At 52.3% G+C, this 13,235-nt stretch overlaps 1 protein-coding gene across 2 annotated transcripts in view; it reads left to right on the forward strand.

Annotated features, from left to right (window-relative positions):
* Positions 1-5,013: 5,013 nt before the first annotated feature.
* The window catches only part of Crmp1 (collapsin response mediator protein 1), a 51,916-nt gene continuing 43,694 nt past the window's right edge, over positions 5,014-13,235 (forward strand). The window contains exon 1 of one of the 2 annotated variants that reach the window (XM_055624034.1): positions 5,014-5,465. In XM_055624034.1, the coding sequence (XP_055480009.1) occupies positions 5,082-5,465 (384 nt within the window). In that variant the 5' untranslated portion in view covers positions 5,014-5,081. Of the gene's footprint in view, positions 5,466-8,899; positions 9,142-13,235 lie in introns of those variants that run through there. The other variant, XM_055624036.1, reaches the window with a different exon arrangement.

The raw sequence follows: 13,235 nt of genomic DNA on the forward strand, positions 1-13,235 counted from the left end.
TGCTTTTTTATCATAATTAAAGTTTTTTTTTTCTTTACAGCATTTGGTGATGGGTTTGTTACTAATGTGAAAGGCAGTGAGTTTAGGATTCACCTTTTCTGGTGGGGAATAAACTATTTTCTTGTGAATCAAATCTACTTGGTACAAACAATGTGGGTAATATCCTTTACTACCATGTTAATTTCTTATTGCCATGGGACTATGGGCAAAAGCCAACACCTCTACATTTATTTATAGACTCAAGATCCTCCTGACTCTATTTCCTGAGTGTTGAGCTTACAGGTGTGAGACCTCTGCTCCACACCACTCACGTATTTTCTAGTTATGGAAGCCAGAATCTGCAATGGCTCTCAACATCAAAGCTTTGGCAGAATGCATGTCTCTGGGTCCAGAGAAGAATACATCTTCCTGCTTGTTTTTGCATCTAGAGACCACCTGCCTGTTTTGGCTTGTGGTTTCTCCTGCATGGTCAATGGTAAGACAGCAGCATGAACTCTCTCTGCTTCTGTTCTTACATCACTGTCTTATTCTGTCCCTCATTCTTTGTTCATGTTTTGGAGCTACCCAGATATTCTATCATAGTCTTTTCATTTCCAGATCTTTAATTTAAGCACACCCCAGTCCCCATTTGGAATATGGGTTAACACATAGATCCCAGTTGAACATCATGATCAACCCAGAATCCGTTGTATTCTGGGTGAGAGCAGCAGAAAGAGCAGGAATTTCATACTCTGGATCTGTGCCTTAGGCTGGCCTGGCTCTAAATCTCTGGCATACTGCATGAAGCTCTCCTACCCTCTCTGAACTTTTCATGAGTCAGATGAGCACATGATTGTGTCTAGAAGATGTTCAAAGAGCACTATATATCTGACAACAATTACAACTCAATTTTCTGAAATACGGTTTTTCAAGAGAGGGTCTCACTGTGAGGCTCTGGCTGGCCTGGAACTCATTATGTAGACCAGGATGGCCCAAACTCACAGAGATCCACCTATCTCTGCTTCTGAGTGCTGGGATTAAGAGTATATGCTATTATGCCCAACAAAATATTCTTTAAATAAGTTGTATTTTTTTATTTGTTTTGTCTGTCTAAACAAAATACTTCTTGGAGTTGGCTTGTCCCCTCTGCTACACTGACATGTTCCTCTCTGCCAGTGCCCTGGAAGGCTTCACAGTCTCCAGGGCAAGCTCAAAGTTGGGTCTTTTCACATTTACGATGTAGTTAATTTAGAATGACTTTTTCCTTGGAGGACTGATAGGCACAGCTGTCTACCATAGGATGGACTTGATCTAGTACCCTAGATGCCATCTGCGGGTATCTGCTAGCCACTGTCTCTGGCTCCCTGCCAATGGCTACATTTTGAACTCAGTTTCCTCCTTTTCTGCCTTCAATTCTCTGCTCTACTTAACCTTCCTGGCTTTGAGTAGAAGAGATGTTATGGGAAGGCCTCTAACAACTTCGACTGGGTATCTTAGCCTAGTTCCTCCCTGGAAAACACATGCAAGATAGGTTTACAGTGCGGCCTTCTCTGCACAACAGCCTGAAGGTGGAGGTGGCAAGGGTGCCACACATCATGGCTGAAGGAGCCAATGGCATGTAAGATAGTGCATTGACTATCACACAGTGAGCGAACAATGTGAGTATTGGATTTTCCCCTCTGCAAGGAAGGGAGGAGAGATGACTGGCCACACAGTGACCACACAGTGGTGTCCCAAAGCCTTGTGTTGGTTGATCACTGCCAAAGGTTACATCAAGGACAAAAGTCTATCCTCCAGCCCACACTCATCTGCCTGGACTTCCTTCATTCTTTTTTCTCTCCTCCCCCAATGGGACCACATCAGTCAGACATTTTGGGGAGAGCAAGGGCCAATGGTTAGGATGCAGCCTCAGCGGGAGACTGTTTTAACACTCCAACAGCCTCCTTGCCATCTGTGCCTCTAGGCAGAGGATTTAATCTCTTTCAGCCACATTTTCCTAATCTGGAAAATGAGGCTAAAATAATACTTTCGAGCTTGTCGGGGGGTGGGATGGGGCACAAAGCATTCCTGTTGGTAGGATGCCCCAGGCAGGTGGTAAACACTTGGTAAGTGGGAAATGATTTTCTTTGCTTGTGCCTAAACATAGCATTTCCTCATATTGCACCCTCTAGTTTCACAAACTGGCTGGCTCTTTCTCATGAGGGAATGGGCTTTCTTTTCTTTCTTAAAATTCTCCCTCTTTCTTTCTTTTTTTTTTTTCTTCCTGGATCTTTGTGAGTTTATGTTCACCATATACACTCGGGAGGCCATGGAGGCCAAAAGAGGGTATCGTGTCCCTTTGAACTGGAGGCATTTGTGAGCTTCCATGTTGGTGTTAGGAACAGAGCTTGGGTCCTCTGTAAGAGCAGTAAGAGTTAATAACTGCTGAGTCCTCTCTCCAGCCCCTTTCCTTTCTTTCTTTTAAAAGATTTATTTCATTTTTATTTATGTGTATATATCTGTGTGATTGTATGCTGTGTGTGTCTGTGTGTGTGTTTGTGTGTGTGTCTGTGTACAGATGCCTGTGAAGGACGGAGATGGATGGTGTAGGATCCATTAGGGTTGAGGTTACAGGCAATTGTGAGCCAGCTTACAGGGGTGCTGGCAGTCAAACTCAGGGCCTCTGCAAGGCAGCATGTTTACTAGCTAAGCATCTCTCCAGGCCTGGGATTTTCCTAAAAAGGTTTCCATTCACGATTGTTTCCCTAAAATTTTGACTGTAGAATCAAGCATGGAGTAGAAAGCTTGACCTTGAAAGTCCTGACTAACTCAGATGCTTGGAGTCTCTGTTATTTTGTTGTGGTTGAGACAGAGTCTCACTATGTAGCTCTGACTGTCCTACAACTAATTATGTAGGCTAGGATGGCCTCAAACTCCAGAGAGCTGCTTGCTTCTGAGTGCTGGTATTAAAGGGGGGCACCACTATACCAAGATATCTATGCTATATGGATTATATCACCGGTGTCACTTGTGAGGCTCTGGATTAGATCCTCTGTGGAATTCAGCATCGGATTTTCTAGCATATGTCATGTTGGAGATTATATTTCAAAGCTTTCAATTAAAGACTGAGGACACTTGGAGTTCAATGCAACCTGGAGCCCAGTGAACTAAATCTGCATGGGATGTAGGAAGAAGCGGACAGAAGAGCCAGGGTATGGGTGAGGTGGGTGGAAAACAGTGTAGCTACTAGGATAGATACTTACTGGGGGCAAGGACTTTATAAATACTTTCCGGTGTCCCTAGCATTAGTCCCTGTGAAGTATAGGTGAAGGGAGAAAGGAAGGAGCTTGCTAGCTGCTCACTGACCTCAGATAATCATGAGGTTCCTGGCAGACAGAGGCAGCCACATGAAATGGAATGGACAGGGAGCTGTTTGCTTCTCTCCTCAAACTCACAGCTGGAGTGTCCTACTTGCAGCACAGACTGGCCGGCTTCAGGTTTCAAAGGAAACATGAGATGTCAGCTGATGCCATAGGCCCTACGCAACAAAGTCCTCAGGTTGTGACCTCAACAGTCATTTTACTGTCTGGGGTTTTCCAGACAGTGGTTTACAGAGCTCTCTGACCTCTGGTGGGGTGCTGAAGGGACAGCTCCTAGCCCAGGGAAGCTAACTTAGGGACAGATGCTGAATCAGGCTTCCTACTGCTCCCCACTAATCCTGAATGCCAGTTTGGACTTGTCTGCCTAGGGGGCTGGCAGATTGCGAGCCTTCCATCCAGAAAGCACAGCTGAGATTCCTGGATCTCCAGGGAATCTCATGACACTGCTAGAAAGCCATGAAGAAAAGAGGGGGCGGTGATTGCTGCCTGGCCTCTGAGGAGACCCCAAGTCTCCACTCTTCTTCCTGGTTAGAGGAAACCCCAAATCTCCAGGCATTAAGCTCCAGGTATAGCTAGAGTGGGCTGAACTCAGGATGTGGGAAGTGCCCGGAGATGGAGGCTGTTGTCTGTCTGGGTGATTGCCTGCTGCATATGTGTCTGTCCCCAAAGCATTTTTAAGGGTTCTAACTTCCTTTGTGTCGTGGGGGTATGCGTGGGTTTCCTGTCAGTAGTCCTCAGGCCTGTGTGTGGAGGAGCCTTTGGTAGTGGTGTGGAAATTCTCCATCCTGAGACGTTGCTGGGATGTGTATCCAGCAGGAAGGTGGGTCACTCCTTCAGCTGCAAGCATCTGGGATTTTAATAGCATCGCCATCCCCTTGCTATGGGACAGAGACCTCTGTTCTGGAGTTGGGGTTCTGCAGGCTACATTGTATAATTTCTCCTTAGAAAGAGGACTCTTGAGGGCAGGGATTTCATCCTACTCTTAGCCTAGTCCCCAGCACCTCCCCTACTCCCCTAGTGCCAGGCCCTGTTAGGCAATCAGTGTAGTGGTGAGCGAGCCGACGGGGAGTTAGATGTGTATGCCTTTGACTGTGCATCTAATTTCATTTAATTTTCGTATGATTTTGGTGTGGTATGTGTTGCCTGACAGTGAGAATCTGGAGAGAGAGAGAGAGTGTGTGTGTGTGTGTGTGTATCCATGGTGTGCCAGCTGCGTGGGGGGGGGGGGAGGGAGCAGGGAGGTTACCTGACTTGGGTATGTACAGGCATGTCTGTATGTCTGTGCAACTCTCGAGTGTGAGGTGAAGCTTCCCCGTGTGTGTGTGTGTGTGTGTGTGTGTGTGTGTGTGTGTGTGTGTGTGTTGTACGCCCGCGCACCGCCCCCACCTCGTCTCTGCCCGCGCCCTGCGCTGCTCCTGGAGGCGGAGAGCCGGGTGCGTGGAGGGCACTGCGGCTCGGCCACCCTCCCTCCGCGCTGCGGCTCCCCACACGTCACCACCCTCCCTGCCCCTGCCTGGGTCTCCGCCTCCGCGGTCCTTTGTAGCTGGCAGCGGCGCCAGCCTTGGTCACCGTAGGCCCCGCCCAGGCCCGCCCAGGCCCCGCCTCCCGTGGGACACGCCCCGGTCCTTCCTCCCTCCCTCCCGGCCCGACCGCAGAAGCGCTTGGGCCGCCGCGGGCCCGCACCGAGGCGCGCAGCGCGGAGCCACCGGAGGGGCCGAGGAGGACTGACCGCCGGAGACGGGGATGGCGGAGCGCCGGCGCGCGTGGAACACGGAGGACGACCTGCCGGTGTACCTGGCGCGGCCGGGCAGCGCGGCGCAGACCCCGCGCCAGAAGTACGGCGGCATGTTCGCCGCCGTGGAGGGCGCCTACGAGAACAAGACCATCGACTTCGACGCCTACAGCGTGGGCCGCCGCGGCTCCGCTCGCACGCCGCGCAGCGCTGGCCGGCCCGACGCCGTGGGCTTGCCGTGCCCCGGCGGCAGCGAGGACACGGCCAGCGATGTGAGCGAGCCCTCGGGCTCTGCGGTCAGCTCGCCCGGCGGCGATCGCGATGACAGACCGCCGGCGTTGCGCATCCGATGCCCTGCGCCCCGCGACCTGCCACTCGGCCGGGACAATGGCCAGGTACCCTCCGGGCGCGTGGGCCGGACGTGGGGGGGCGGGGCCCTTGGAGACCCAGGGCTTGGGTGCTGCGGGGGCGAGTGCTGAGGCCCGCTGCCACCAGGCTCTGGGGAACTGCAGTGGCCCCTCCCCCACTTCATCCTCCAAGAGGTTCAGAGAGGTTGTGTGCTAGGCCAGGGTTGGCCAGCATAGCCTCTGGACTCCCGAGGAATCTCTCAGGTCCAGAAAGCCAGAGCCGGGGTCCGAGAGGGGAAGCAAGTTCCCGCAGCTGCCGCTGAGGGACCTGTAAGATGAATTTACGCCTCGTTTCTCCTCTGGGGGTTCTGTGAATAGGGGACACTCTCTGTCTTCCTCCATCCATCTATGTGCTCACACAGTGATTGCGGACAGCTTAGGCTGCAAAGGGCTCTGAGAGGGGTTCGCCGAATGACTCTGCTCAAACCGCTGCTCCCCGCCCCTCCCTGAGGGACGATGCTAAGGGTTTAGATGGTGGGTGGTGAGAAAGCATCCGGGGACGCCCCTGGGTGTGTAAGTCCGGGATTTGAACCCAGGTGTCCGTCCTTCCCGACTTCTGAAAGTGAGGAGAAATCAGAGAAAGGCACAGCCAGGGACTGGGCTCCATAGCTTTTCTTCTCTGAGTTGGGGTTTCCCGGGGTACGCGGATGGACAGACAGCAGACTCCTGGACTGGGTGGGTGAGGTCAGAGCCACGTGTCTGGGAAGCAGAAGTTGGAAGAGCGCTGGGAGCTGTCCCTCGAGCGCCGGCTGGTCTGGCTAGCCAGCCTGGCCCCACCCTCCAGAAGTTCCCAAGCTGGGGCTAGCTGTGGACTCATTTCAAGAATTCAGGTAGAGGGTGATCAATAAATGCTTGGTATTGAGTTTTATCATTATTCTCGGTTTAATTAATTAATTCACCCTTCCCGTTAACGCTATGAGAGGCACAGAGTGAACCCAGAGGGAGGGAGAGCATGCACAGGACGGTAATCCGGACTAGCATTTTGGCGATAAGGAAATGGGCGGGCCTGGCGGTGGTGGTCTTGCCTCAGGCTCTGTCACCTTCTCAGGAACTCTCCGTGGTCCTGAATCTGTGGCCAGGGAGCGGGAGGCGGAGCGAGGAGCAGAAAACTAGCCACAGAGCTCAGTTTTAGCTTCCTTATCTCTTTATCTCCTCCTTGGTAGTCCGACCTCACGTGGGAAACAGGCTCTTTGGCTCCTCCAGAGGCGTCAGGGCTCAGAAACGCAGCCACCGCCTGGAAACCAACAGTCAAGGTGGTTCACCTCCTTTAAGCTGTCTCCATCGGTATCCCTGGAGTGGCAGTCTGCTCTCAGCTTCCCTCAAGGGGAGTACCCGGGAGGCTAGTGCTCTTTGTGACTTGCCCGGAGCTGTCCTTGGCTTATCGGCGGTGATCGGGGTCAGCCGCGACAGCTTTGTCCCCGGCTATCCCATAGCTGGCCGGGCATCTGTGCCTCGGCTTTTCTGGACGCTGATTGCTTCACCGGCTCCCGTGTTCTTCCTACTCGGGTTCCCTCTATCCTTTCTCCCTGGCTTCTTAGGAACCTGACAAAAGGCTGCGTCTGAGGCCTCCCAAAGCACTTCCTGGTGGGAACTGTGGAGCGGAGGAGCTCACGCCACCCCCCGATGGAGTAATTTACTTTCTGAAGACCGCAGGGCATGGTTTGCAGAGGGTGAGGGATCTGGGGCCGGCCTCACCTCTCCTGCAAAGGGTGCCCGGGCCCCTCCCCCGCCCATAAGGCTCTTTCCTAGGAGGGAAGGAGGGGTTTTTACAGCGCAGGCGCAACGTATGCGGTTGCCAGAGGCCGATGGCTGCAGTGCTTTGTACAGGGGAAAGTCTGCTTGGGAGCAGCGATCTGTTTGGCCAGTGGCGGGCAGGGCTCCTCCCTCTGCCTTGCACGTGGCCCAGCCTCTCTGGTAGTTTGCTTGCCCGCAACCCCCCGGCTGACCCCAGGGAATGTCCGGGTACTGGAACCTATGATTTAGTGCCAAGAAAAGGAATCCAGGAATCAGTTAGAAGTGTGCTGCTACCATCCGCAGCTTCTGGTCATTCAGGAGATTGAAGAGCCCGGGCATAAGCAGACTTAATGAGTAGGAAACCCCTACCGAAATCTGCCTGGAGCTGGCTTCCAGACGCTGCCCTGAAGCAACTAATTTATGTTATTTTAGCTTTGCAAATGTGCGGTATTTTACCTCTGCAAGCTTGAGTTTCCTGTCTGTGAAGGGAAAATCATGGCCTAGTGTTCCCAGATATAAGCTGTTCTCTCTGAGCCTGTACATAACCCCATCTGGTTTCCTGCGGTGGACTAGGTAACTGGCTTTCTGCGTGTGGTTGAGGAGGACAGGCCCCAGCAGGGTCCAGAGATTTTTTCCATGCATCACCTCCCATGGCAACCCGGAAGTGGAGGAGTGGGTCTATGCACAGGGTCAGTGGAGGGATTGTGCAGGCAGGAAATGAGCTCATAGATAGGGAGCCAGCTTGCTCCTGCCTTGAGGGGCAGCTGCCCAGGGCTTTGAGGCCTGGTGGGGGCTCCCTCGTCCATCTTTTGTCCTCTCTTGGTGAAGTTTGGCAAGCCCTATACTGGCTTTCTGCTCACTTCTCCCAGAGCCACAGCAGGACCATGGGTCTCCTGGGCTCCGAACTCTCAAATGTGAGGCAGGAAAACCGCCTTACTTCCTTGTCTCCAGGGCTGTAGAGACCTTGGTTGCTTTTCATGCACTCACGGACAGGCCACTGGCCACAAGGACAGGCCACGGAAAGGAGAGAGCAGATGAGAGGTCAGAACCTATCAAGCATGGATTCAGACCTGGTCCGTTCGGCTGCATTGCCTCTGCCTGGGAATGGAAATGAAGAGGGTAAAGAGAGTTGAAGGCACTGGAGATCAGTCTGGGAAGTGAGGAAACCTTGACTGAAGGACTATTCAAGGATACAGCGTGAATGAAGACTTGGATTTAGATATGGAAACGGGCTTGGCTCTTTTAGGGGGAGAAAAAAAAAAGACCATGAAAGGAGTGGCCAGAAGGGAGCCTTGAGTGCGACTCTGGAGGGCCAAGGATGCTTCCAGCAATTAGGATAGTCGCTGGCTCCAGGCCCACACTCCTCCAAGCACAGGGTACACACACAAAGACTCAGGGACACCTGTGGCGCTACCCACGAATTTGCCCGCGCGTCCAAAGGCTGTTTCTTGCGTTCAAAGCAACACTGAAAAGAAGATTCTCCTAGGTGCGCTGGCGAGGCCCCGGCTCAGGCGAGGGCGCGGGGCGGGGGTCGGGGGCGGAGTGGGGGAGATCGGAAGGGAAGCGCTTCCTGGTTCGAGCCGAAAGGGGCGAATCCGGTTCTGCTGCCGCCACCGGGAGGAGCTGTCTGTCTTCAGCGCCCTCCTCCCGCCCTGCCTCTCCCTCCTCCTCCCGCCCTCCTTGCCAAGCCGGGCGGTGCAGGCAGCCGGAGCAGCGGCGGCAGGCCGAGCAGCGGGGAGTGGGCAGCGGTGGGCTCCGAGCTTCTGTCCTTTCTTCCATCCCTCCTGGGTCTTTGTCGCCGCTCCCACGAGTAGCGCCTCCAGGACAGAGCCGGGTGGAGCTTCAGACAGGCGGCAGTTCCAGCGGCCCCGCGGAGGGCTCCAGAGGGGCTATGTCTCATCAGGGGAAGAAGAGCATCCCGCACATCACCGTAAGCGCCCCCGCCCTGCCGCAGTGCTTTGTGGCTTGAGGGTGGTCGCCATCAGGGTCCAGACCCGTGGGGGGACAGCAGGGGCGCCCCCGGAGGCTTCCTGCGTCGCCGCGAGTGGGGCGGGGCCCGTCTCGCCGAGGCCGCCCCCTCCCCCTCTAGGGACAATGAGGGGGAGCCCGGCATAGCAGGGCGGGGCTGGAGTCTCCAGTCCCTCTCCCCACGGGCGTGAAGCCCCCTCCCTCCTCGGGATGTGCCTGGAGGATGGCGCGGCCCGGAGGATGCAGAGCTGAACAAAAGAGGGAGAGGCGCGGGGTCTCAGCCCCCTCCCTCGGCCTCACTCGAGGATGGGGAGGGTGTGCCGGGCCTAATGCACCTGGCCCCTGCAGCTTCCCTCCCTCGCACCTTGCAGCCTTTAGCAGAAGGGGCAAGATGCGGCTTTGCACACCTCACTTATGGGGTGGGAGGCCTGGCTTGGAGCTGCGCCATGATGGAGGCACCTCTCCCATGCCTCACTGCAGCTAAAAATAACCCAGTGGTCCACACAGGCAGCTGTAGCTTCTCAAGGGTTAACCACAGAGGCTGAGCAACCCAAAGGTGGGGTGGTAGTGTGGGCTGAACATCTGGGCTGTGTCCCTGGGTGTGGCCGGAAACAAAGGAGGCCTGCTCTCTAAGCTTTGTCTAGGCAGGGAGCTAAGGATGATGAGGTCAAAAGCTACATCTTCCACTGAGTTCCTGGTGTTGGAACCAGTGGACAGTTGCCCAGAGATGGCAGCCCAGAGATTGAGGTGGCAATGCTAGAGCATCCAGGGATTCCCAGAGCAGGCATCCCCCTGGGTAACTCCTGAGGTTGGAGGGTGGAGACTCAGCTTGGCATGTGCTTGTTGGGTTCTGGCTCAGGGAAAGTCCTAGGGATTCTACAGGAGGGCAGCCTCGTGTTAGAAGTGGGTGCTGGTTGTATGATTCTGGGGAGGTCTTCTCAGAAAAGCACTGTTATGAAGCAGGAGGAGGCTAGAAAGTAGGCTGTGAGTATGGGGGAGGAAAGGGGCTGGGAAGAGTCCTGGTTCCCCATCTCTCGTTTTTTTTTTTTTTTTTTTTTGCACTGTTTGTCTTTCACTCCCTTGGAACTGAGCTTCAGCTCTGGCTAGTGGACCTCTGCTGAGCGCCTTCCTACAGATCTGACTCAGCATGGAGACTGAACCACATCTATCTAATTTGCAAACCTTGTTGCTAGGAGAGGCCATGGAGGGATTGAGGTGTCCATTTGCCAGACAATGAAGGAAGAAAGCCTGGGATTGTTTGCACTGGTCCCTGCTGGAGGGCCTGCTGACTTTGGGCCCCTGCCAGGAGAACTGAGGCAGGTGACTGATGCAAGGACTAATGAGTCGGTACCTTGGGGTCCCTCTTCATTGTGTGATCCTGGCGTATCTGAGCTTCAGGGCATTGGTGTCTCAGGTTGAAGTTCAACAGATGGCTACTAGGCAGGTCTCTGGGAAGAGCTCCTTTGAAATCATTCCTTTGGCTCTCAGTCTGTTGAGCTGCAGGGCCATCCTGCTGTGACATTCTGCAATGGAGATGAAGGGCTCAGCCTTTACACCAGATGGCTGTGGGTATGTGTCCTGCTATGGTGGCTTTTCTGGCCTTAGTGCAGATAGCAGATCCCCCCATAAAGCTCATGAACAGCCTAGCCATCCAGGCTGAGCTGTTAGTGTTGGCACACTTGACCTGAGAAAAAAATCTTGGATACCAATGGCCTATCTGCTGCTTTAGTCCTATGTGCAAAGCAGTCAAGCAATCTCTTTGACAATTGCAGAGATTTTCCATCAGTCTCAGAAATGGTTCCAGGAAGTATGGTGAGGAGAGATGCAGAAAGGTTTGCTCCTTTGGAGCACCTTGCCTGCCTCAATCACAAAAAATGTGGTTTTAAGGGGGCAAAGCAAACTCAAGAGGATGGATGTGAATGGCTCTACATTGCAATACCCTTCCTAAGCCTGAAGATGTTTTGCTAATGCTGCATAGACCGCGATGAGGATCAGGTTCCCCTTTTAAAATGCCATTGTGGCTTTCCAAATGCTGCAGTCCTCACCTGCTCCCCAACAATCACTGGGTAACTTTGTAATAAGTGCCTGGTGTCTGCTGGACACAGGGATGTTGGGAAGGAGATGGCTTGCAGTTAGCTACATCAAATCCATTAATAGCCACAAAGAGTAGTGAATATAGTAAAGGGGAAGGAGGGGTCTACAGGCAACTGAGGACAGGAGTCAAAGGAGATAGCTTTTGCGGGAGGCAGAAGGAAAGCCAGCATTATAGATCCATACCTCTGCTGCCAGGTGGCTTCTCTGCACACTGAAAGCAAACATTGGAAAAGTCAAAAGTACTTCAAACAGCCCAAGGAGAGGCCTGAGATGTAGGAAGACTCAAGAAGCAGGCCATAGAAGTAAGCAGAGGGCACAGCTTCAGCCCTCGGTCCCTCCTGCAGGATGCTGGATCACTTTGTGGGCCCCTAAATCTCGGTTAGGGGTTGAGATCCATGGAGATGGAGGTCTAGACTTCAGTAGGGAATCCAGAACAGGTTGCACAGGGGTCACCCAGGCCAGGTACCTTATGGACAGACATGGAGATAGCATCAGGAAAATGTTCTATTCCAATTGGTGATGATGTGGAGTCATTTCTTCTTTTAAGCATCCCAGTTCTTCCTGAGAGGATGGACAGCCTGGCCTGATGGAAGAAGATGGGAGATACACACTTAGTCTCTGTCCCTAGGGACTCTTTAAAATATTGATGAAGCTTTTACATGGGTGGATTTTTCTGTAATGAATAGCACAGACAGGGGTTAAAATAGCTGAAGCTGTTTATAAATGCTCACTGTGTTTAGCAAGTAGAATATCCTGGGTGTGGCTCTGAGAACAAAGGCACAAAGCTCCCTGGCCTTGCAGAGAGGCAGAAGAGCTCTTAGCTCCCAGAAGATCCACAGAAGAGGGGATACTTGCTTAGCTGTGTGCATGGGGAAGTCAGGGAGCTTGCTATAGAGTTTCTGATTATTAGCAGTGGGACCTACAGCTCTTGCTGTAGTCTACATGACTTCTGTCATCTCCCACATGGATCTTAGAACTGTTGGAAGAAGGTAGCTTAGGTGCACCATCAATCATCATTGCTTCCCAAAGAGGAAACTGAGGTTCAATGGATGTAATGGTGTGCCAAGGTACTTTTACTGGGCTATGGAAGAAAGATCCATGTTCAAGTTCACATTCAAGAAGACAGAGTGAACGGGCTGTTCTACTTGCTGAGAAAAATCACTGGATGGGTGTGTTTGTGTATGTGAGTTTATGGTGGTGTGTAAATATGTGTTTTTAGTCAAACAATAAAGATGGGGGAGAATTATGTTGGGTTGAAGTTATGCGTCTAATAGAAAACATATGGGGAGGGAAGGAAACAAAACAAACAAAAAAAGCAAACCTATTAAGCATGTGGCAGTCTATCCCAAAGGGAACATTCATCTAGAGTAGACGTTCATTTATTCCATGAGTCTTTACACAAAGGTTCTGGGCACTTGCACAATTTGGCAAATTGGTTGGAAGTCACACACCAGTTCTGAGGATACAGGAGGAGCAGAGGACAGCATACCAGGGCCACAGTGGGGCTGACCTGAGCTTCTGCTACCTAGGACAGAGACCAAAACCCTCACTAAGGTCAAGTTCATGGGAAGGGAGAAATGAGCCAATTTCTAAGGGAAAAATATTTTCATTACAAGCAAATTCTTAAGGAGGGTTTCAGAAGGAACACAAAAGTGACAAAGCAGTGTCACAGCACAATGACACCATCATCTTCAAACACTTGTTCTTTTAAATAACTTTTTGGTTTTTGAATTTTTTTTTTTCAGGTAGTATTGCTGTAGCTCAGGCTGACTTCTACAGTCAATACTATTATTTAGGCTTTCCAAGTGCTGAGATTATAGGCTTGCACCACCATGCCTCGGAACAATTGTTTCATATGTTTATTACAAAGTGAACTTGGCTAATACTCAACTCATGGAAAACATTAAATGTGGTACTCCCAAGATTGCCTGGCACATAGCAAGTGTCTAACTCAGTGGTTCT

This window comes from Psammomys obesus, unplaced genomic scaffold (genome assembly GCF_907164565.1).
Source record: "Psammomys obesus unplaced genomic scaffold, mPsaObe1.curated_primary_1811, whole genome shotgun sequence".
NCBI classification, from domain to species: domain Eukaryota; kingdom Metazoa; phylum Chordata; class Mammalia; order Rodentia; family Muridae; genus Psammomys; species Psammomys obesus.